General features: G+C 43.4%; 1 protein-coding gene across 2 annotated transcripts in view; it reads right to left on the minus strand.

The window, feature by feature from the left end:
• Window positions 1-1,303: 1,303 nt before the first annotated feature.
• The window catches only part of abcc10 (ATP-binding cassette, sub-family C (CFTR/MRP), member 10), a 30,553-nt gene continuing 10,557 nt past the window's right edge, over window positions 1,304-21,299 (minus strand). Inside the window, exons 8-22 of one of the 2 annotated variants that reach the window (XM_079499235.1) lie at window positions 19,299-19,470; window positions 18,683-18,781; window positions 18,017-18,206; window positions 17,651-17,728; window positions 17,122-17,307; window positions 15,219-15,357; window positions 13,826-14,018; window positions 13,133-13,476; window positions 12,620-12,789; window positions 9,580-9,740; window positions 8,426-8,679; window positions 7,360-7,505; window positions 4,333-4,430; window positions 3,498-3,610; window positions 1,304-2,947 (exon numbers count right to left, since the gene is read on the minus strand). In XM_079499235.1, the coding sequence (XP_079355361.1) occupies window positions 2,812-2,947; window positions 3,498-3,610; window positions 4,333-4,430; window positions 7,360-7,505; window positions 8,426-8,679; window positions 9,580-9,740; window positions 12,620-12,789; window positions 13,133-13,476; window positions 13,826-14,018; window positions 15,219-15,357; window positions 17,122-17,307; window positions 17,651-17,728; window positions 18,017-18,206; window positions 18,683-18,781; window positions 19,299-19,470 (2,479 nt within the window). In that variant the 3' untranslated portion in view covers window positions 1,304-2,811. Of the gene's footprint in view, window positions 2,948-3,497; window positions 3,611-4,332; window positions 4,431-7,359; window positions 7,506-8,425; window positions 8,680-9,579; window positions 9,741-12,619; window positions 12,790-13,132; window positions 13,477-13,825; window positions 14,019-15,218; window positions 15,358-17,121; window positions 17,311-17,650; window positions 17,729-18,016; window positions 18,207-18,682; window positions 18,782-19,298; window positions 19,471-21,299 lie in introns of both variants that reach the window. The other variant, XM_079499234.1, reaches the window with a different exon arrangement.

The following is a 21,299-nucleotide window of genomic DNA, read 5'->3' on the forward strand; positions in this document are numbered from 1 at the left end:
CACACACACACACACACACACACACACACACACACACACACACACACACACACACACACACACACACACACACACACACACACACACACACACACACACACACACACACACACACACACACACACACACACACGAATTAGGGTGCAATCCATCCATTCAAGGGTTGGGAACAATACTCTTCCGTGGGAGGAGAAAGAAAAAGTTCCTCCGAGAGGTCGGGTCAAGGGGGGCGGGGGGCAGTGTCACCCCTGGTTGCTGGGGAGTCACAGACTTAACAGGGAACACTCAATCCTCAAGGGGGATGAGGTGAGGGGGGCTTGATTTATCTTTGTGGGAGCAGGCAGGGCTTGAGGATAGTAGACGCTGTAACGCACAGATCAACTGGCAAGGGCTGTGTGAAGAGTTACAATTTACACTTTAGGCATTCATTTTAACAGGCACTTTTATCCAGAGCAACTTACGAGCACGAAAAACTGTTGTTATCAACATTGGAGAATTCTAATGTTCTTTATTGAAAAACCTGTTCTCCTAAACACACACACACACACACACACACACACACAATGAACACCCAGAATTTTTATATATTGACCACAACGCCCAATGCCCCCCTGCTCCAAGCACACACGGATTGCATGTACACACACGCATACCTGGAAATTACATACTGTATACTCTTCATACAAATACTAACACAAACCAGAGTAAAAACCTCACATTTCAGCTAGACAGCTACCCACACACAAAACAAAACATAAACACGGCACTCCCCAGAACAACAGAAACAGGTGTGTGTTAAAGTGATGATATTACGTAAATGCTCACCCAAAGAAACACCACCCTTGGGTGGTACAAGGGATTCACATTCTATCAGAGTAGAGTCATTGAGATTATAAGGCCCCGGTAGGACACAATGACTGCTACCTGAACAAGAATGTGGCACCGACTTGTCACTCCTCTGATGTTATGTTAGGACAAAGTGGCAGGCAAACCCTGTCAGGGCAAAAAGAATCATAGTCCAGACAATGACACAGTAAAACAAAACTATCTGAGACAAATTAAACCAAACCATTATTGGTGAAAGTGGAGCTTGTGGGTCCATTTGGTTACATTTGGGTGTTGGGCGGGAGGAGGACGAAGGCTCTACGTCCTCCCGGTGGGGGCTCCTCACTGGTAGATGAATCAGTACTAGGATTCAACAGCAGTGACAAGAAATGTGTGTGGGGAGGATACAATTGGCAAAATGACATAAAATGTAACATAACCTAAACAAATTATAAGTGTGAACATAATGCCAGGTATATCAGTATATCAAATCAGATTTATTCATAAAACACTTACAGTACAAACAGTCATAAAGTGCATTATGGAAAACAAAAGAAGAGCAGGAAAACAGGAGAACATGATGTGAAGACTGCAGCATGTCTAGACCAACAGTACACTACAAACCTCTCTTCTTAATTATTGACATCACAACGCAAATCATTTGCTCTGGACAGATTGTCCTTTATTTCCATTTGTATAAAAAATATTCCCTCTGCTTATACTGTATACAAACTCTTTCTTCTTTGCCCAAATCCCTTTCACAGGTGATATTTACTATTACTATTAGTTTTTTCTTTTTTTACAATAAAAGGCAAAATAATGAAAACAAAATATATATATATAAAGTCCAGGTTATAAAATTAACCAGACTACTTCCAATTAGCAGTACAGTCCATTCTGACCTCTTCCCCTCACATGCTGTAGTGTAGAAGGTCAACGGTGTCTTGGCTCAAAACGGAGGGATCCAAAACTGACCTAAGATCAGTCCATCGTGCAACAGGGTTCAAAGTGTTTCCATTAACAGAAGGAAGGAATATCATCTGATCCTGTAACAGTGTGTAGAAGAGCATTTCAAGAACTAATTGAGTCAATGACCAGACTGGGTGATATATCAAAAGCAGAGGTATGGATTCTTCCACTCCTTGACAGCAAATAGAACTCTGCCATAATGTATGATATCGTTGCTGTCTGGCAGAAACAACTTTGTGTTTTTTTCCCCGTGAATTAACGCTCTACTAAGTAGAGCGTTAATGACTATAATATGATCAAGTAGAGTCTACTTGATCATATTATAGTCACACAAAACCATCAAAAGTAGAAGATCTGCAAGCTCAAAACACCCGTGACCCGTTTTGAGCTTGTAGATCTGCTACTTTTGCTGTTAATATTGGAATATTAATCCTGAAAAGCAGACATATGAGGTCCACCCGACAGACATGATATTCTGTATTGTATCGTTCAACAATGTTAGAACTTCAAAACTGGACTGTAAGCGTGAAAAACTCAGCACATCATGACTTATGATTGGAATATTCGTAATATGCATGGACGTTTAGGGCCAAGCCCATCTTTAGTGTGCCACATTGCAGAAAAACGAGGGTGAGGTGGGGAGGGAGGGTGATATTGATCATTGCACACACTCCTACAGGCTAAGGCGGCACGTGTCAGCTGGGAGTGTTGGGGCGGAATGAGTAGGACAAAGGCCCTCCGTCCTCCCGGTGGGGGCTCCCCACTGGCAGGTGAGCCATTAGGATACAACAGCAATGGCAACACATAGATGTGTGTGGGGAGGAATTAGTTGGCATAAGAACTAAATTGGGGAGAAAAGGGGTGTAAAACATTAATGGCCACTCTAAATTTTAAAAGAAAATGCCATCTCTGCTTGTGGCTAGCAGTCCAAATTAGGCTGTTGTGGTCCTTTAGCAGGTTTTCCTGAAATAAATAATTCTTCAAAACTAAATGTCCTTCTAATGTCTTCGCACAGTGTCAATTCGCTCTTCCATCAACTAGTCTGTGGAACACAGTGTTGTCTCTCTGGTACAGAGCAGAGGGCGTGTCAAACTCCACCACCTTCCCAGCATGCATCACCAGCACTCTGTCAGAGTCCATGATGGTGTTGATTCTGGTGACACCAAAAGGAAGGAAGGAAGGACATTTCATTGTTGTGTGAGTGACGGTAAATTACTTGCTCAAGAACTCTTGACGTTCATTGCCAAACCACACATGGATGATGGGGTTCGGGAAACCATAATTTTTATGGGTCATTGGTAAATGTGAAATTAATGGTTTACTAAAAAAAGTATAAAACATATGTATTTGGCACTGATCAGTCCTGCAGTTTGCAAGATTAGCTCCGGACGCGCGCACGCACGCTCACGCGCATACGCACACGCACACACACACACACACACACACACACACACACACACACACACACACACACACACACACACACACACACACGGCTCTGAGGAGCCTGCTCTTACAAACTATCTTAATTATCAAACGATAGTAAAAACCTTAAATCCATGGTCACATTTTAGATATCTGATCATGATCCAAATATCATAATTGTCTTTGATGGATCTAAACTCTAAAGCAACTAGGACATACTACTCTACAAATACACATAGGCTATATAATATATTGAATCAGAAGTACTTAATAATTACCTGTGAGCAATTGTGAGAACAGTCTTGTTCTGAAACCTTTCTCTGATAGTCTGCTGCAGTAGTTTATCAGTCTTCTGATCCACGCTGGCCGTGGCTTCATCAATACACAGAACCTGTAGACAGGACATGTGTATTGTAGCAGTTATGGAGAGTAATATACCTGTATATAAAATGTGTTGCTGTCAGGAGAAAACCACAATTTTTGAGGTTTTATCAATGCTATTGAACACCCTTTACGTCTGTGTGTTGGTTAAAAAAACATTGAACCAATGAAAAGTATTAAAAAGCGCTTCGGACAAAACCTCTTAACTCCATTGAACCCTCAAATTGTCTGCTAAAACAGCTAACTCCACCACCTCTCCCCCTCTCATGCAAGTAATTGACAATATATAAAGTCACAACACCAACTTTGATGAGGCAGTACTGCATTGTTTTAAAAATATATGGTTTTCTTAATTTCCTGAAAGATTTACATTTTTAATTTCCAGAAAAGTAGTTTGTCCCCGACAGCAGAGATATTTGTTTTTTTTTACCAGATAAATGCTTTGAGGACTCTCAAAATAGATATTTTAATTGGCTAGCCGCTAGAGGCATTAGGTTAGTGTCAGTGAGTGGTAAGAAAGCATTTTTCAGTGTAGTCAGCTGATGTATTTATTCCTATGTCTTCTTCATACAAAAACAGCTTATACGTTATGTTCACCACTAGAGGGGGGGAGTGGTTTCTACCCAGTAAACGGCCAAAATACTCCTGTATACATAGGCTCTGTACATAACTGTAGTGTCAAAAACACAATTAAATCATCAATCACAATTATTTATGTGAACATTTTCTTACATTGGCCTGGGTCAGCAGAGCCCTGGCGAGACACAGCAGCTGTTTCTGACCTAGAGAGAACATTTTTCCCTTCTCTCCTACCTCAGCATCCAGACCACCTGAGACGCACGCACGCACGCACGCACGCACGCACGCGACACACACACACACACACACACACACACACACACACACACACACACACACACACACACACACACACACACACACACACACACACACACACCGAGATTCATTGGACTATGGGGCTTTGGGAGACTGAAAATGTCATGTTACAGAAGAAGAGTTAATAAAGTTTGGCTGTGTTCCTGACGTTATAATTATAATAATAACATAACAACAATACACAACCAAAGCAGTGTGCGCTGATGGTCTTTGAAACAGCGCAATGGGACGCATAAAGGGCCTTGCAAACGGGGAGCGATAAAACGCGCCAATAGTTCATTTTCAATGAGACCTGCGTTTTTTTTGAGTAATCGCGGTGCGACAACGCAAGCGTATTTACGTGAACACGGTCCCGTGAATTTGTTGCGCACGTGCTCGTTACGTGCACACGCCCGCGACTCACCAGACCTGGATTCCGTTTAGCTTTTTTTTTACGCTTGCGTTGTTGCGCCCCTCTTCAACAGACCTGGAGGAGACCTGTGTTGATCCAGGCAACAACGCCTGCGTTCCTCGCTTCACGTTTGCAAGGCCCTTACGTCTCGCGTGGCCAGACTGTTGCCTTTTCAAATGCTTCAATGGGTCTGGTCCACAAGATTCGATACAGCACCAAGATACCCATGTACCTGTCTAAATACTTCCTTAATGTCAACAAAATCCACACCCATAACACCAGAGGGAGCTCAACAAACCATGAGCAGATATGGCACAAACAAGGGACTAAATTATTTTCGCCCTACCAACGCCCTACCAACAGTCATTAAGACATGCAAATCCCTTGACTCCTTCAAAACTGCTCTCAAAGGGCACCTACGAACGGCTGCAATTAAAAACTGGCCCCTGTAAAACCTGAATCCCCCACCCACCCCCTTTTCCCCTCAATGTATATGGTTTTTCCCCATTTTACCTCCTCTATGATGATTTCCTGTTTTTGGCTATATAGAGTATGGCCCTCATTTATCAACCGTGCGTACGCCAAAATATGGGCGTACGCCGAAATTACCGCAATTTTCGGCATTTACCATTTGCGCCAACGTTTGATTTTGAACTTGAGCCAAGACAAGAACCACGTCTGGTCGGGAGCTGTCGTACGCTTTGTCCTCACCTGTTTTTCTGTCGTAGAACAGCGGAGCAGCATTGTTTGACCAGCTGAGAGGCTGTCACAGGCATCTAAACATATGTAGGCTGTTTATATAAAACTGTATAGGTATGGGCTAAATGTAAAAAAAAAAAAAAAAAAAGTAAAAGAATACATCAACGATGTGTCTTTGTGTCATATGAAATTAGTAGGAGATTTCCAACTTTACAAGCAAGCAATTAAAATCGCGCAATTAAAAACAATGTTGCAACGTATGCTAAGCCATTTAAACAGTGTTTTGCATGAGCTCATACATGCGAGGATTTGGGCTGAAATATTTGTGCTGAAATATTTCCATGACGGGACGTTGGAGAGTACTATAGTGCAGTGGTGCAGCTGCGGAGAGTCCCAGCGTGGGTAGCCTACTGTTACTGTAGCCTAATCTACAGCAGGCCGATGTCTTTCTGGAGTTTGGTATGTGCAATCTCCTCCTCGTTTAATAAACCCGACGCGTCGCTCGAATGCCAAATGTACCGTGCCAGCGCAAGTGGGAACCGCATCGGAGATAGGTAGACTACCCAGCCAGCCCACCACCACCACCAGTGCCAGCCACATGAGGCTATACGGTTTTGGCTGCACATTCATATATTGACAGTTGACAGCCCCCCCACTGCAGCGACTAGCGACTGCGAGGCAATCTAAAGACTCTCGAACGTGCGGTGCATGGTCAGTTGGTCACGGTGTCACGGACGGACCACAGTGATAGAGAGACAGACAGACAGGACAGGAGGAGCACCTATGCAAAACAGCAGCGTGTGTGTGCCTATTTGTTATTTAATTCATGGTTCACAGGTTCAGGTTTTCGTTCACTAATATATCTTGTTGTATATTAAATTAAAAAGACTTTAATAATTTAATATACAACTAACAACACACAGTTGCTTGCAAATTGCGATATGTGCGTGCGTGCGTGCGGGGGGGGGGGTGAGGCAGGCAGCAAGGGAAGCGAAGCGAGAGGAGAAACAGACAGGGTAGGCCTTTATACAGCTTTATTTAATTCATGCAGGTTTATTTATTTAAGATACAACAAGTTGCAAGTTGCCTTGCGTGTGCGTGCGTCTGTGTATGAGAGAGGGGGCAGCGAGGGAACCTTTTTTTTCTTCCTGTAACCATGGTTTCCAGGTCGTATGGCAGTTGTTCATGTCGCAAAAACGAGGGCGAGGCTTGATTTCATAGGGCGTGCCAGATAGATTTCAGCCGTCACATTTATAAACGTCCGAACGAAATTAAGGAAGAAACAGCTGTCTGCGATCACTTTGTAAATGCCGACCCGACGTGGGTGTACTACGAATCCTACACTCGAATTTGGGGCAGAATTTCCACTCGATTGATAAATGAGGGCCTATATTCGTACGTCTCTACTAATTGTTATGATGAATTGAACATGGTGGGCCCTATCGTAAACAAGTGTAATACTTTATGGTGTCGTCCACAGTTAACAGTTTTGTATTGAGTTGTGCTTGAAATGTACTGTAATTCTCCAATCTGTTAATACATTCATCAATCAATCAATTCATTGCAACATATTTTGAGATGTGGATCTGCGGCCAATTACAGATCATTTTTGGGGTCCTTGACATGAAATAGTTTGAGAACCACTGATACATAGAAACATAGGTTTTTCAGAACACTGTCATGATTTAGAAGACATTTGTGGAATCTGGTCTGCAGGTCTTAAAGGATTAACCTCTGCTCTCATCCCACAACACCTGTCCCATGTCTCTCACCCATCCTGTGGACCATGGGGCTGAGGTGACACTGGTCCAGGGCGTCCAACAGGCTCTGGTCCGCGTGCCGCCCACGGGGGTCCAGATTCTCCCTCACGCTACCGCTGAACAGAAAGGGATCCTGGGGGATGATCGCCAGCTTGGACCTGCAGGGCAAGGGGGGGATGGGGTGGGGGGTGCCAACAGCACACGGCAAATTAATATCGTATGATCCCTGGCACAATACCCCAGTTATTGGTACATACAATATACTATATAATACTGTATGTTATACACATTCTGTGTGTCTACCCTGCTCATAATCTCTCAAGAACAGATTCCGAGCTATGCAACAGCAGTTGGCAGTGGCACTGTTTTTCCTTTTTTGCTGATGGGTTCTCAGGATTGCCCTGCTCATAAACTACACATCGTTGCTGTCGGGCACAAACCTCTTATTTCCATATTCTAACTTTTGGTGTTTTTTTTTGTAAATTAACGCCCTACTTGATCATACTACAGTGTCACGCAAATGTAGCAGATTGACAGTAATGGTCTTATTTAATTGTATTTATTTATTTTCTTCTTAGGTATTAAAAAGGTCTTAAAAGTCCTTAAATTGTCACTTCACTGTCATCTGGGGCCTATTCATACTCTAGTTTGGGAACCACTGGAGTAAAGGCCTATTCATACTGGAGTATGAATAGGTCTTAAAGGGTCATTTCACCGCTGGAAGAAACTGCAGCCATTTAATGTTAATAGTATTTGTAGTAGATAACTTTTTGAAATTTGCACCCTATGGCCAGGAAACATAATGAAGTTTGTGTGTTTGACTGGATTGCTGAATTCCTACAATGCCCATAATGCTTTGAGGCTGCTTGAAGGTGTGACTTGTAGTCCTGGAAGGAAGTGAGACCACATTATCATGACAAATTTTAGTCATGAACATGGCGTCATGACTGAAATATCTAAAAACACATATTACACACCCAAAAACCCCAGGAAAGGGTTTCTTGTGTCCTAAACATCATTAAAATAACATCTGTTTGCAAAAGGGGTGAAGCGGCCCTTTAACTGGTGGTTGGGTCACCTGAGGTGAGCCAGGCCCACGGTGCTGATGTCCACATCGTCCAGGAGGATGTGTCCCTGGTTCAGCTCCACCATGCGGAACAGGGCCAGGAACAGGGTGGATTTACCAGAGCCGGTGCGGCCCACCACGCCCACCTTCTCCCCCGGACGCACCGCCAGGCTCACCCCGTCCAGGGCGTTGGGCAGAGACGCTCTGTAGGCCAACGCCACTCCGCGGAACTCCAGCCTGCCTTTCTGAGGCCACGACGGCGACACCTGAGATCAAAGACGAACCAATTAAAAGTGTTCAACCAAGTAAACTTCTATTAACAACAGCAATGGTCTTAATTGGTATCTCCGATGCATTGTAATGACACTGTCTATTTTGTCCGTCTCTGTAGATTAGGGGTCTGGGCAATTATTTTTCCCAAGGGGCCAAATGAGAAACAGAAAATATAGTGGAGGGCCGGGCCAAAAGGCTGAACTCAATTCTGCATAATATAAAATATTATGCAGAATTATTAAATGGTCCATATTTTGTTGAAACCTCTGCATTCGGCTTCCACCTTTCATTTTTGTCAGACATTTTTGAGGGCTGACATTAAGGAAGGTAACAGGTTGTCAATCACACGCAATTCACGGCAGGACCACATAAAATTAGAAAGTAGGTTTTATTTTCCAATTTCCAAGTAACCTTTCACGGGCTGGTCAGAGTCAGCCAAAAGGCCGTATTTGGCCCCCGGGCCGTGTAATGCCCAGGTCTGAAGATGTATGTATGTATGTATGTCACAGCAATTTGTCCACCAGAGGGTGTGGTGAAGCAACTCAAATATGCACACCTCGGACGGAGCCCTGACAGACTGGATGACATTAAAGCCTTAAAGCATTGAACCAGTGGTCCAGGGACCACCAGTGGTCCTTGAGGGGGTTCCAGGTGGTCCCCAGCTAAATGATGGAGAGTTGGTAACCAAAATGGACCCTTATAGATCTTTATAGAGCGTAACATGAAACCCTTACCCATACGGGTCCATTTGGTTTCATTTTACGCTCTCAAGAGTTAAATTATTGTCAAATAATGAATGACCCTTGATATGAAAAGGGTTGAAAACCACTGCCTTAAAAGTATAATGCTGCCCGCTGCCACACACCACCTCATAGCCTCATGCCCACACTGACCTGTGGGTTGTGGTGCTGTGGCTCCATGGGCAGGCTGCTGCAGTACTCCTCGGTGCGTTCCACGCTGACCAGCTGCATCTCTGTCTGTGTGAAGCTGAAGATGAGGCCAGACAGCAGGCCTGTGATGGACAGGGCATAGGACAGGGACAGACCCACCAGACCTGGACCATGGACAATCCACACAAATACACAGCTTTTATTTACACAAAGATATACAGTAGTATGCTCATTTTGGATGTTCAAATTGTGGTCCAATGGGCTATATGCACACGCCAGTTTGGAAAGAACTTGGGCCCCTTCCCTACTTTCTGGTCAAACAGAGTCAGGGTGCTGCTACTGTGCATGTTGGCTCAATGGAAACGCTCTGCTACACCAGTGGGTCTGGTTCCAAATGGCCCTGTACGGGAGTGTAACTCTGAGAATGTACATTTGTACACTCAGGAGTTATGGGGATCCTTGAAATCAAAAAGTTTGAGAACCACTGTAAAACAGAGCCTTAATTATATTATATTATAACACAAACATGAAAGTTATACGATACTGTAGCTTGGATTTCCGTATATAAATTCGGTCACTATAGTCGTGACTTATAGAATACTGCTATCCAGTTATCTTCCGGTTAATGATTTGGCGAATGGAGTTATAACTGGTCAGTGATTCTTTCTGGTCCTCCAACCTTCAAACCCTTATCTGCTGTCTATACACTCACACACTGTCCCTTCACTCACACATACAGTACTGAAGGTCTTATCCACTTTACAATACACTAATGTCCCTTCTCTCACACATTCAGCCACATGAGGCAACAACCTGCTCATCAGCAGGAGCAGGTAAGTTCAGTGTTTTGTTCAAGGGACAATGTCAGGAGGAGGATCGAACCAGGAACCTTCCAATTCATAGTTTGACGGGGCTTTCTCATTTGCAGCCCCCCTCCCTTTGGAACTCTCTCCCACCTTACATCAAAGCCGCCCCCCAACCTCGCCCTGTTCAACACCTCTCTCAAAAACCCACCTTTTCAGACTAGCTTTCCCTACCTAATTCAAAACACCCTTTCTGCTTTTTAATTTGAATGTTTTTCTTTGCTTAGTTTTTGGCCTTTAACAAGTTATTCTCTTAAGACCTGGAACGCATCTGTAGGTGGGTTTCCATCAAAACATTTCGAAAATAGGAAGCGAATAAGTAAGTAATTCGAAAAAAGAAAAGCGTATTTTTCTTGTTTCCATCCACTGACAAAATGCGCTTCTTTGGAGATAATAAATAAGCAGTAGGCCTAGATGGCGCTATTTTGCCAGTAAAGTGAGACGCGCAGAGAGGCATATTATCTGACATTTATTTTACCGTTTGATGTCTGAAATCTGATAGCATCTGCATCACACACTACAGGATAATCTTACACGATTATTTGATCATGTCACACACACACACACACACACACACACACACACACACACACACACACACACACACACACACACACACACACACACACACACACACACACACACACACACACACACACACACACACACACACACACACACACACACACACACACACACTTCTCTGATTTGTTCTTCACCACGGTGCATTTGACGTTCTTTTAGGCTATTCAAGTTGGTCTGCATGAAGTCCGCTATCCAGATTGGCCACTGGGACAGGCTGTCTTTCAAACAGGCTGTCTGTTAAATAAATAGGCGTGTGTTTTTGTCTAGACAGGGGCTGGTATAGTTTCGTTTTCAAAGTACAGGGACGATCGGGACCCCTGCCCTGCGACTTGACAGTACATTTCCATTTTGACTAGTCTCCTCTCGTCCGTTTCGTTCCGAGCTGTTTAGGAGAAATATCACCGATCTAACTTCATGATCAACGGCGAACGCCCTCACCGGGGAGAGCAAAAGAGCCTCAGCCTGCAGACAGAGGCTTCGAGACTCGAGTGTGTAAATTTAATAATTTATGTATCCACATCCCACCCACCCTCCCGTTCGATCACTCCACAAGTCCACTATACTCACCATCGCGTGTGTTTTTTTCTTTTCCAACTGTTAAAAGCGATATTAGAAATATTAGAAATATTTTCCGCAAGTGTTTCCATAACCCATTTGCACATTTCACTTTTTCGATATAGCCCCAAAACCACCACCTTCTAGCGAAAAAGTGTTTTTGCGAAAAATGCAGACTTATGCACATTTTGAGGTGTTTCCATCCAGGAGATTTTGCGAAAGAACCTTAATGCGCAAAAAAAGACTTTATGGAAACGCACCTTGTGTCACCTTAACCACTTTAACCATTCTTTTATACTTTAGCTATTGAAAAATATCAGATATACAAGCTCATAGCGCAGCACCGAGTGCCTCACTACTACTTTAGAAGACATTTGTAGAATCGGCTCCTCAGGTTAATAAAGTCGTTTCTGTAAAATGTTCTGCTGTGTAAAGCGACTTTGAGTACCAAGAAAGCTATACAAATCAAAAGTATTATTATTTATAATTGTTTTATTAGTTTGAACCTTTTGAGCCACTTATTACCGGTGCAGAAGCATTGACGATGTTCTGGGACTCACCTGGGTCTATGGAGCTGTACTGGTGCATTCTGGGACTCACCTGGGTCTATGGAGCTGTACTGGTGTATTCTGGGACTCACCTGGGTCTATGGAGCTATACTGGTGCATTCTGGGACTCACCTGGGTCTATGGAGCTGTACTGGTGCATTCTGGGACTCACCTGGGTCTATGGAGCTGTACTGGTGCATTCTGGGACTCACCTGGGTCTATGGAGCTGTACTGGTGCATTCTGGGACTCACCTGGGTCTATAGAGCTGTACTGGTGCATTCTGGGACTCACCTGGGTCTATGGAGCTGTAATGGTGCATTCTGGGACTCACCAGGGTCTATAGAGCTGTACTGGTGCATTCTGGGACTCACCTGGGTCTATGGAGCTGTAATGGTGCATTCTGGGACTCACCTGGGTCTATAGAGCTGTACTGGTGCATTCTGGGACTCACCTGGGTCTATGGAGCTGTAATGGTGCATTCTGGGACTCACCTGGGTCTATGGAGCTGTAATGGTGCTGGATGACGGCGATGGCAGCAATGCCAGTCACCATGGCGACTCCAATCATCTGCAGGCGGATGTCCAGCCACTGCATGGCGGCGTTGCTGAGGAACACGCAGCGCTGGTTCTGCTCCAGACGCCTCAGGTTCTCCTCCTCGAACCTGGAACCGTCACACACACACAGTCCCACTTCACCAACCATCGCCACACACTCCAAGGCTCATAAGCCAGCGCTTCCCACTTGAGAATCACGGTGCTTATCCAACTTAAAGATGGATTGCTGTCATCCCCCCCTTCCCCTAGAATATGATCATCAGGTACTATGATTATACTAGGAAGATCTGTTTTTGTAGTGTTAAAATTAAAATTATGTTTTTATGTGGCCAAACCCACCAGTTCATTAAGAGTAATGTCAACTCCACAGACACATACAAAACAGAAAAAGTACAAAAAGTAATCACGGCACTCCATCTTTAATATTGGCCACAAAAAAACTGTTCTGACCTGGCTGAGCTTCGACTGGCCCGGATGGTGCCCAGGCCGCTCAGTGTCTCCGAGAAGTGCGAGTAGACGGGCGAGAGCGTGAGGCTGCAGAGGCGCTTCAGCTCACGCGAGGTCTTCCGGTAGAAGCTCTGCGTGCGCTGGTAGAGCAGGCCCAGGGGCAGCAGGGGCACCAGAATCCAGGGCAGGCCGTAGCTCATCACCGCCAGCATGCCCAGCAGGCCGAACGCGTTGGCCAGCAGGATGTTGAGCACAAAGGGCAGGCTGTCGTCCACCGTGCACAGGTCTGAGGAGAAGCGGTTCAGCACACATCCCAGCGGCGTGGTGTCGAAGAACGTCATGGTGGCCTAGAGAGAGTGACGGTCAGACGGTGGGGTTGAGTGACGCGAAGGTTGTTGGTCCACCCGCTTCGTTATCAACCGATAATCACCAGTAGGTTACTTATGAAGACGATCTCATCGACCTAGTGCATGTATACTGGCACTATACTGGCACTAGTATACATGCACTGAGCCTCCTTACTGGCTCACTGGCTTTGATCAACGTGATGATAATCGTTAATCGCAATAATCTTTGCCACAATAATCGTGGCGTGTAATTTTCATATGGTCCCATCCCTACTCCACAGAATCAGGTGGAGACAGTTATCCCCGGCCCGGGTTAAGTGCTCAGGTGACACATACTGTCCACACACACCTTAAGGACCTTGTCCAGAAGCCTGTTGTGAATGACCGTTGCGGCACAGATGGCTCCGTAGGCGAAGAGGAAAGCCCGGAAAGCGGTGAACACGGTGTTGCCGATGGCGATGGAGCTGTACACCGTCAGGTAGAACTTCACCTCTGAGCTCACATTGGCTACAGGAGAGCTTTCCACTGAGGACAATGGAGACCTGTATGGGAAGACAGGCTCAACTATGAAAAACGTTGTGATCAAATCATATTTCACCTCAACAATGTTTAAACATGCGTAAAGCCTATTTAAAAAAAGTTTAAACATTTGTGATCCTTCCTGGAGTTTCTTCTTTTCCAACTCCCTTCAAGCGGTTTTGAGCGGTGCCAACCACCTCCATTAAGTGACTTTGTGTGTCTGTCTCTACAGTATGTATGTACTGTATGTATGTCTCCATGTATGTATGTTTGAGTACGGACAGTACCGCTGGGTGACCTAAAGCTTCACTGTTGAGCAGCCTAAAGGGCTACTGTACAGCTGTTGAGCTTCACACTGACCACTATAACAATAGCACAGTATAGTACAGTACAGTACAGTACAGAGTACAATACACACACACAGCCTGCACCGCTGAGTTCACAGGTGTGATTTTCCTTGCATGATTATAAATGAATAAGGGTCTGAGCGGGTCTGTGTGGTTTGTGGTTTGTTTCCCTTGTAAAGCCCTTTGAAAGCAACAGTGATTAATAAGTCCTATACAAAAACTATGCTCCTTTAGGGTATTTTTCACGTCAATTTACTGTATAAAACCTATTTTTCCCACAAACAAGCAAAAGATCGGACTCCTCTTTTACAGTACATTTGGATACTTTTAATATAGAATTAGCATTATGGAGGTATGAATGCATTAAAACACAGCAGCAACTTCAGTATTACAAAACAGTGGTTCTCAAACTTTCTAGTTTGAGACCCAAAAGATAAATTAAATGTCTCCCCGAGACCCAAACTAGTGAAAATAGCCTATCTCTTTGTGAGCTTGTAGATGTGTTATTTTCTCTACTTCTTAAATGTTATTTTTGAGTGGTGCAAACCACTCCAATAACCAGCTTTGTCTGTATCTATGCGTCTATGTGTCTATGTATGTGTGTACCTGTACGTGGGGCTACGTACAGGTGAGCATGGTTGCTATGGTTAGTGTGTGACGTAGTGTGTGAACAGTTGCACCACTCAGTTCACACGGGTGTGATTTTTAAAATAATATATGACATTTCTTGAAAGACACCCCAGAATTGGCTCCCGAGTCCCGGGCTCGGCCCAGTGTTTGGGGTAATACTGATATGAATGTTTGTATACACCACTTCACCACTAACATGAAGTAGGTGTAACGTAACATGACGCGTGCTGATGTTGTGTGACTCACACTAGTCCTCCGGGCGAGAACAGCAACAGGTGTGGTGAGCTGTAGGCCACTGTGCAGGAACTATTGCTCCAGGAGGAACCGTTGTTCTTCAGCTCAGAGATCCAGTGGGACAGCCACCAGTCAGACACGTTCTTTGAGGCTGGATTTGAGAGAACCAAACAATACTAGGTGACTTTCTGACACTGCTGGAAGCAGGCCTTGGGTGCGTCCGATCCCCTACTAACGTACTACATAGTACATACTAAACAGTATGTGATTTTCAACATGCTATTGATCCCCTACTAAATAAAAAGTTATGTTTCACATACTAATGAGACGAGACCAGTTAGGAAAGTGCCTGTCTTGTGGCATACCACTTATTAAAAGTGGTATATTCCACTTTTTAAAAGTGGTATATACCACTTTTTGTAGAGTGGTATACCAAAGACCACTTTTGGAGCTCGCCCCTTATGGAAAGCAGAGGTACTACACATATGTTTCTGTTTCATCACTGCATAGCAGTTAAACCTAAACAAATGATTCTGCAATTTTTTTTAAATAAAAATAAAAATAGCTGACAATGGTGATTAAGCCGCTGTTTTCTCTAAAATATGATTTCAAACTTTATTGATCCTTGGAGGAAAAATTCTGGTGTCCTAGAAGTGACAACAGCAAAGTTGAATCCGAAAGTTAGCTTTAAAACACAGGAAAAAACACAGTTGTAGTAAAGGTAAAACAATAATAATTAAAGGTCGACTTCATTCATTTTTAATATGGTACCATTTTGGTCTACTCATTCAGTTTCTCAGAGGAGGACTGTGGACATTTTAGAAACCCACCTACAGTACCAGTGACATCATCAATGGGGAATCCAGGCTAATAGAAACGGCAGGATTTTTCTTTTGTATTCCTGGAAAGTTAATCTTCAAAAGCCATGCATTGGATGGGCTAGCCTAGCGCCTCTCAAAAAAATCTGCCTAAAGATGATGTCACTAGTCGGCGGATTTCTGAAGTGTATTGTTATTTTTTAACATTTTATCATGAGCATTAAAGAGGACCATTTAAGCTCACAACACGTCGCAAGCTTGTAGATCGTCTATTTTCAGCATGCAACCAAGTGTAAAAACTGCCATTACGATGCCATCAAGGCCCACTAAAACGATTTTAGTTGACAAAACCAACTGTAGAATTAGTCGACAAAGGTCGTATGATATTTATCGACAAAAGCTAGACTAACACTAAAACGTTGAAGTTGACCCAAATGTGACTTAAAGGACCACTTCACCACTTTTCAACCCATCTTCATATAATTAGTCCTCACTAATGTTCATGATAAAGTAGGCTCTGGGAGCCTACTGAGAACGACAAGCCTCCTCATACCCTCACCTAAACATAACCGCAAGCACGTAGCAGTGTGGTCCCAACCTTAACGCATGTTCGCCAACCTTAATCTGGTCGTTTTCCAGGTTTTCGTTTTATCAATGCCAATCGCAGCCAGTAGGCTCCCAGACTACATGCAGGTCGATAAGATCGGCTTGATAAGTAATCTACTGGGAATTATCGTTGATACCATTCAAAGCGGGTGGAATTTTTTCAAACAAGATTTAAATATTTTTATTTTTATTATCGTGAGAACGATGGCTTCCATTTTCGCATTGAAGCTTTTCGGGAATAGAAAGCCTGCAGTTTCTAAGAGCTTGGATTCCCCATCGATGCCCACAGCCCTTCTATGAGACACAGACTGAGTAGAGTTTTGAGTTTCTTTTGCTATTTCATCATGATTATTAGTGAGGAGGACCAATTATATGAAGATAGGTTGAAAAGTGGTGAAGTCGTCCTTTAAACTAAATGAAAATGTATTCTAAAGAATCAAAGAAAATCAAAGAAATCAAAATATGCTGTCAAAATCACCACTAGCGGAAACCTTGCATGAGGAGCAGGGACAGCAGGATGGAGGAAGCCAGCGCACTGCCCACGGCCACCCAGTAGGTGTGGTAAACGCTCCACGCCAACCCGCCCGTCTGCTTCTGCTCCATCCCTGATAGGCTGGATTCATCCTCCCCTCGCAGCTCATTGGATGCGCCCATGTCCTCCTCCACCTGCTCTATACCTTCTGACCCGAATCACATGTGGGATGAAAACAAAACAAAAACTGATAAGAGACATACTGTAGACCTTTTTAACCCGTTCAGACCTCAGACCAGATTCTACTAATGTCTTCTATCATGAGAGTTTTCTGAAAGAACTACTGTATGTTTCTATATCAGTGGTTGTCAAACTATTTCATGTCAGGTAAGGACCCCAAAAATTATACCGTCGACCCCCATCTTAAAATATGTTGTTCCAGGGACCCCCCAGAAGCAAAGATATGAGTTAAAACATTTGCTGTGAAAGAATATATATTCCCAAATTTACAAACGTTTTCATGATTAAAATGATTGAAAATAAACTACCTTTCTCTTTAACATTGCTGTCATTCTTGCGCTTTTTGGGCACTGCCTCCACCATTGGCAGGACCTCTGCTGGTGTGCCTGAGCATAGAGGAAAGTTTGCTTCAGTAAATCTGCTGAACCATAGAAAACTGTATGAAACACAATGTTGATTAAATTATAAACTGTTGTAGCCTCATTTGGAACACTCATACATTGCTGCCATTGTAGGTAATGTTACAATTATAGCTGAGCTATTCAGTATATTTCAAAGAGACTCATAAAGTCATAATATAAAGTGAGTGACATTTGGGAAGGTGTGTGTATTTTACTGCATTAGGTACATTAGGTATTTAAGTCAGGCTTTACGATGTCAGAAAAGTGTTCTACCCGTTTTAACGATGGTCCCATTGTCCATAAGGACCACCATGTCAGCTTTGTCCACAAACTCTATGCGGTGTGTGCAAAGGATTCTGGTCTTGTTCCCCAGGATTCCCAGGATGCATTTCTGCATAAGGTGATGGGCAACGTCGGTGTCAACTGCCGCCAGTGGATCATCAAGGAGGTAAATATCTTTCTCCTTATGAAGTAACATACAAAATAAATGTAGAAAATACATTCACATGCCATGCTGCATTTAGAAAAGAAATGGTCTCCTTCTTTTATTTTGTACAATATATAGGACTTATTATAATGATAAGCAATGCATATTGGAAAGGTTTATGACTGAAGAGAAGCCTAAACTGATTATTTGTCGCATATCAATGAAATGTACCTGTCCATTATTATTTCAGACTAATATGACTATAGCTCATATAATGTTAGAGACAGATATCCAGATAAAACATGCTGCAGTTATTATGGCCATATCTATCCCAAATCTGAAATTACTATCTGAAAACAACAAGCTAAAACATGGTTGTTTGATTTTGTTTAGTCAAATGATTCTATTACCGCTTGAGTCTGCTTTTGTTTATTCAATGATTCTATTACTACTTGACACACCAATCTGAACAGATGGCTGTCCCATTGCCGTGGTTACTGTGGTGTACTGACCATATACACAGCTCTGGCCAAGGCCAAGCGAGCCTTCTGTCCTCCACTCAGAGTCATGCCATTCTCGCCTACTTCTGTCTTGTCCCCGTGTGGAAGAATCTGCACAAATACAACAACACAGTGAAGACCCTGGACGAACCTTCCCTATCAACGCTTCAGTGTCAAGCTGCTGAAACACGACACCAAACGTACTTAATTAAAAACAAGGCTTGACTACCACACTGCGATGTAGCTTATAGATTTTTACAGATTTATTTGCTAAATTAATTTCATAGTGTCGGAGCATGAATGAGCATCACAGTGAAATCATAATTTACTGAATAAGCAAAGTAAAGAAAGGCAGAAAAATAGAGAAAGCAGAGAAGAAATTAGAGACAGAAAATAAGGCATTTCTGCATTACCAAGCAATGCAGGCCTGCAGACAGACAGACAGACAGAGACAGACAGACAGACAGACAGACAGACAGACAGACAGACAGACAGACAGACAGACAGACAGACAGACAGACAGACAGACAGACAGACAGACAGACAGACAGACAGACAGACAGACAGACAGACAGACAGACAGACAGACAGACAGACAGACAGACAGGTTTATTTTATTTGATCTCACGTTGAGGTCATCTGTGAGTGCACAGGCCTCGATCACAATCTGGTAAAAGGTGGGGTTGTAGTCTCTTCCGAACAGGATGTTGTCCCGTACTGTGGCGTGTTGGATCCAGTGCTCCTGAGAGGCCAGGCCGAAGCCGGCCTCTCTTCCCTCAACGTACACCACACCACCAAGCCTGAACGATGACAAGATGTTTTAATGTACACCACACCACCAAGCCTGAACGATGACAAGATGTTTTAATGTAAACCACACCACCAAGCCTGAACGATGACAAGATGTTTTAATGTACAGTAAACCACACCACCAAGCCTGAACGATGACAAGATGTTTTAATGTACAGTAAACCACACCACCAAGCCTGAACGATGACAAGATGTTTTAATGTACAGTAAACCACACCACCAAGCCTGAACGATGACAAGATGTTTTAATGTACACCACACCACCAAGCCTGAACGATGACAAGATGTTTTAATGTACACCACACCACCAAGCCTGAACGATGACAAGATGTTTTAATGTACAGTAAACCACACCACCAAGCCTGAACGATGACAATATGTTTTAATGTACAGTAAACCACACCACCAAGCCTGAACGATGACAATATGTTTTAATGTACAGTAAACCACACCACCAAGCCTGAACGATGACAAGATGTTTTAATGTACAGTAAACCACACCACCAAGCCTGAACGATGACAATATGTTTTAATGTACAGTAAACCACACCACCAAGCCTGAACGATGACAAGATGTTTTAATGTACACCACACCACCAAGCCTGAACGATGACAAGATGTTTTAATGTACAGTAAACCACACCACCAAGCCTGAACGATGACAATATGTTTTAATGTACAGTAAACCACACCACCAAGCCTGAACGATGACAATATGTTTTAATGTACACTAAACCACACCACCAAGCCTGAACGATGACAAGATGTTTTAATGTACAGTAAACCACACCACCAAGCCTGAACGATGACAATATGTTTTAATGTACAGTAAACCACACCACCAAGCCTGAACGATGACAAGATGTTTTAATGTACACCACACCACCAAGCCTGAACGATGACAATATGTTTTAATGTACACCACACCACCAAGCCTGAACGATGACAAGATGTTTTAATGTACACCACACCACCAAGCCTGAACGATGACAAGATGTTTTAATGTAAACCACACCACCAAGCCTGAACGATGACAAGATGTTTTAATGTAAACCACACCACCAAGCCTGAACGATGACAAGATGTTTTAATGTACACCACACCACCAAGCCTGAACGATGACAAGATGTTTTAATGTACACCACACCACCAAGCCTGAACGATGACAATATGTTTTAATGTACACCACACCACCAAGCCTGAACGATGACAAGATGTTTTAATGTACACCACACCACCAAGCCTGAACGATGACAAGATGTTTTAATGTAAACCACACCACCAAGCCTGAACGATGACAAGATGTTTTAATGTAAACCACACCACCAAGCCTGAACGATGACAAGATGTTTTAATGTACAGTAAACCACCAAGCCTGAACGATGACAAGATGTTTTAATGTAAACCACACCACCAAGCCTGAACGATGACAAGATGTTTTAATGTACAGTAAACCACACCACCAAGCCTGAACGATGACAAGATGTTTTAATGTACAGTAAACCACACCACCAAGCCTGAACGACGACAAGATGTTTTAATGTACAGTAAACCACACCACCAAGCCTGAACGATGACAAGATGTTTTAATGTACACCACACCACCAAGCCTGAACGATGACAAGATGTTTTAATGTACAGTAAACCACACCACCAAGCCTGAACGACGACAAGATGTTTTAATGTACAGTAAACCACACCACCAAGCCTGAACGATGACAAGATGTTTTAATGTAAACCACACCACCAAGCCTGAACGATGACAACAATATGTTTTAATGTACAGTAAACCACACCACCAAGCCTGAACGACGACAAG

This window comes from Electrona antarctica, assembly GCF_951216825.1.
Source record: "Electrona antarctica genome assembly, chromosome: 4".
In the NCBI taxonomy this organism is placed as follows: Eukaryota; Metazoa; Chordata; class Actinopteri; order Myctophiformes; family Myctophidae; genus Electrona; species Electrona antarctica.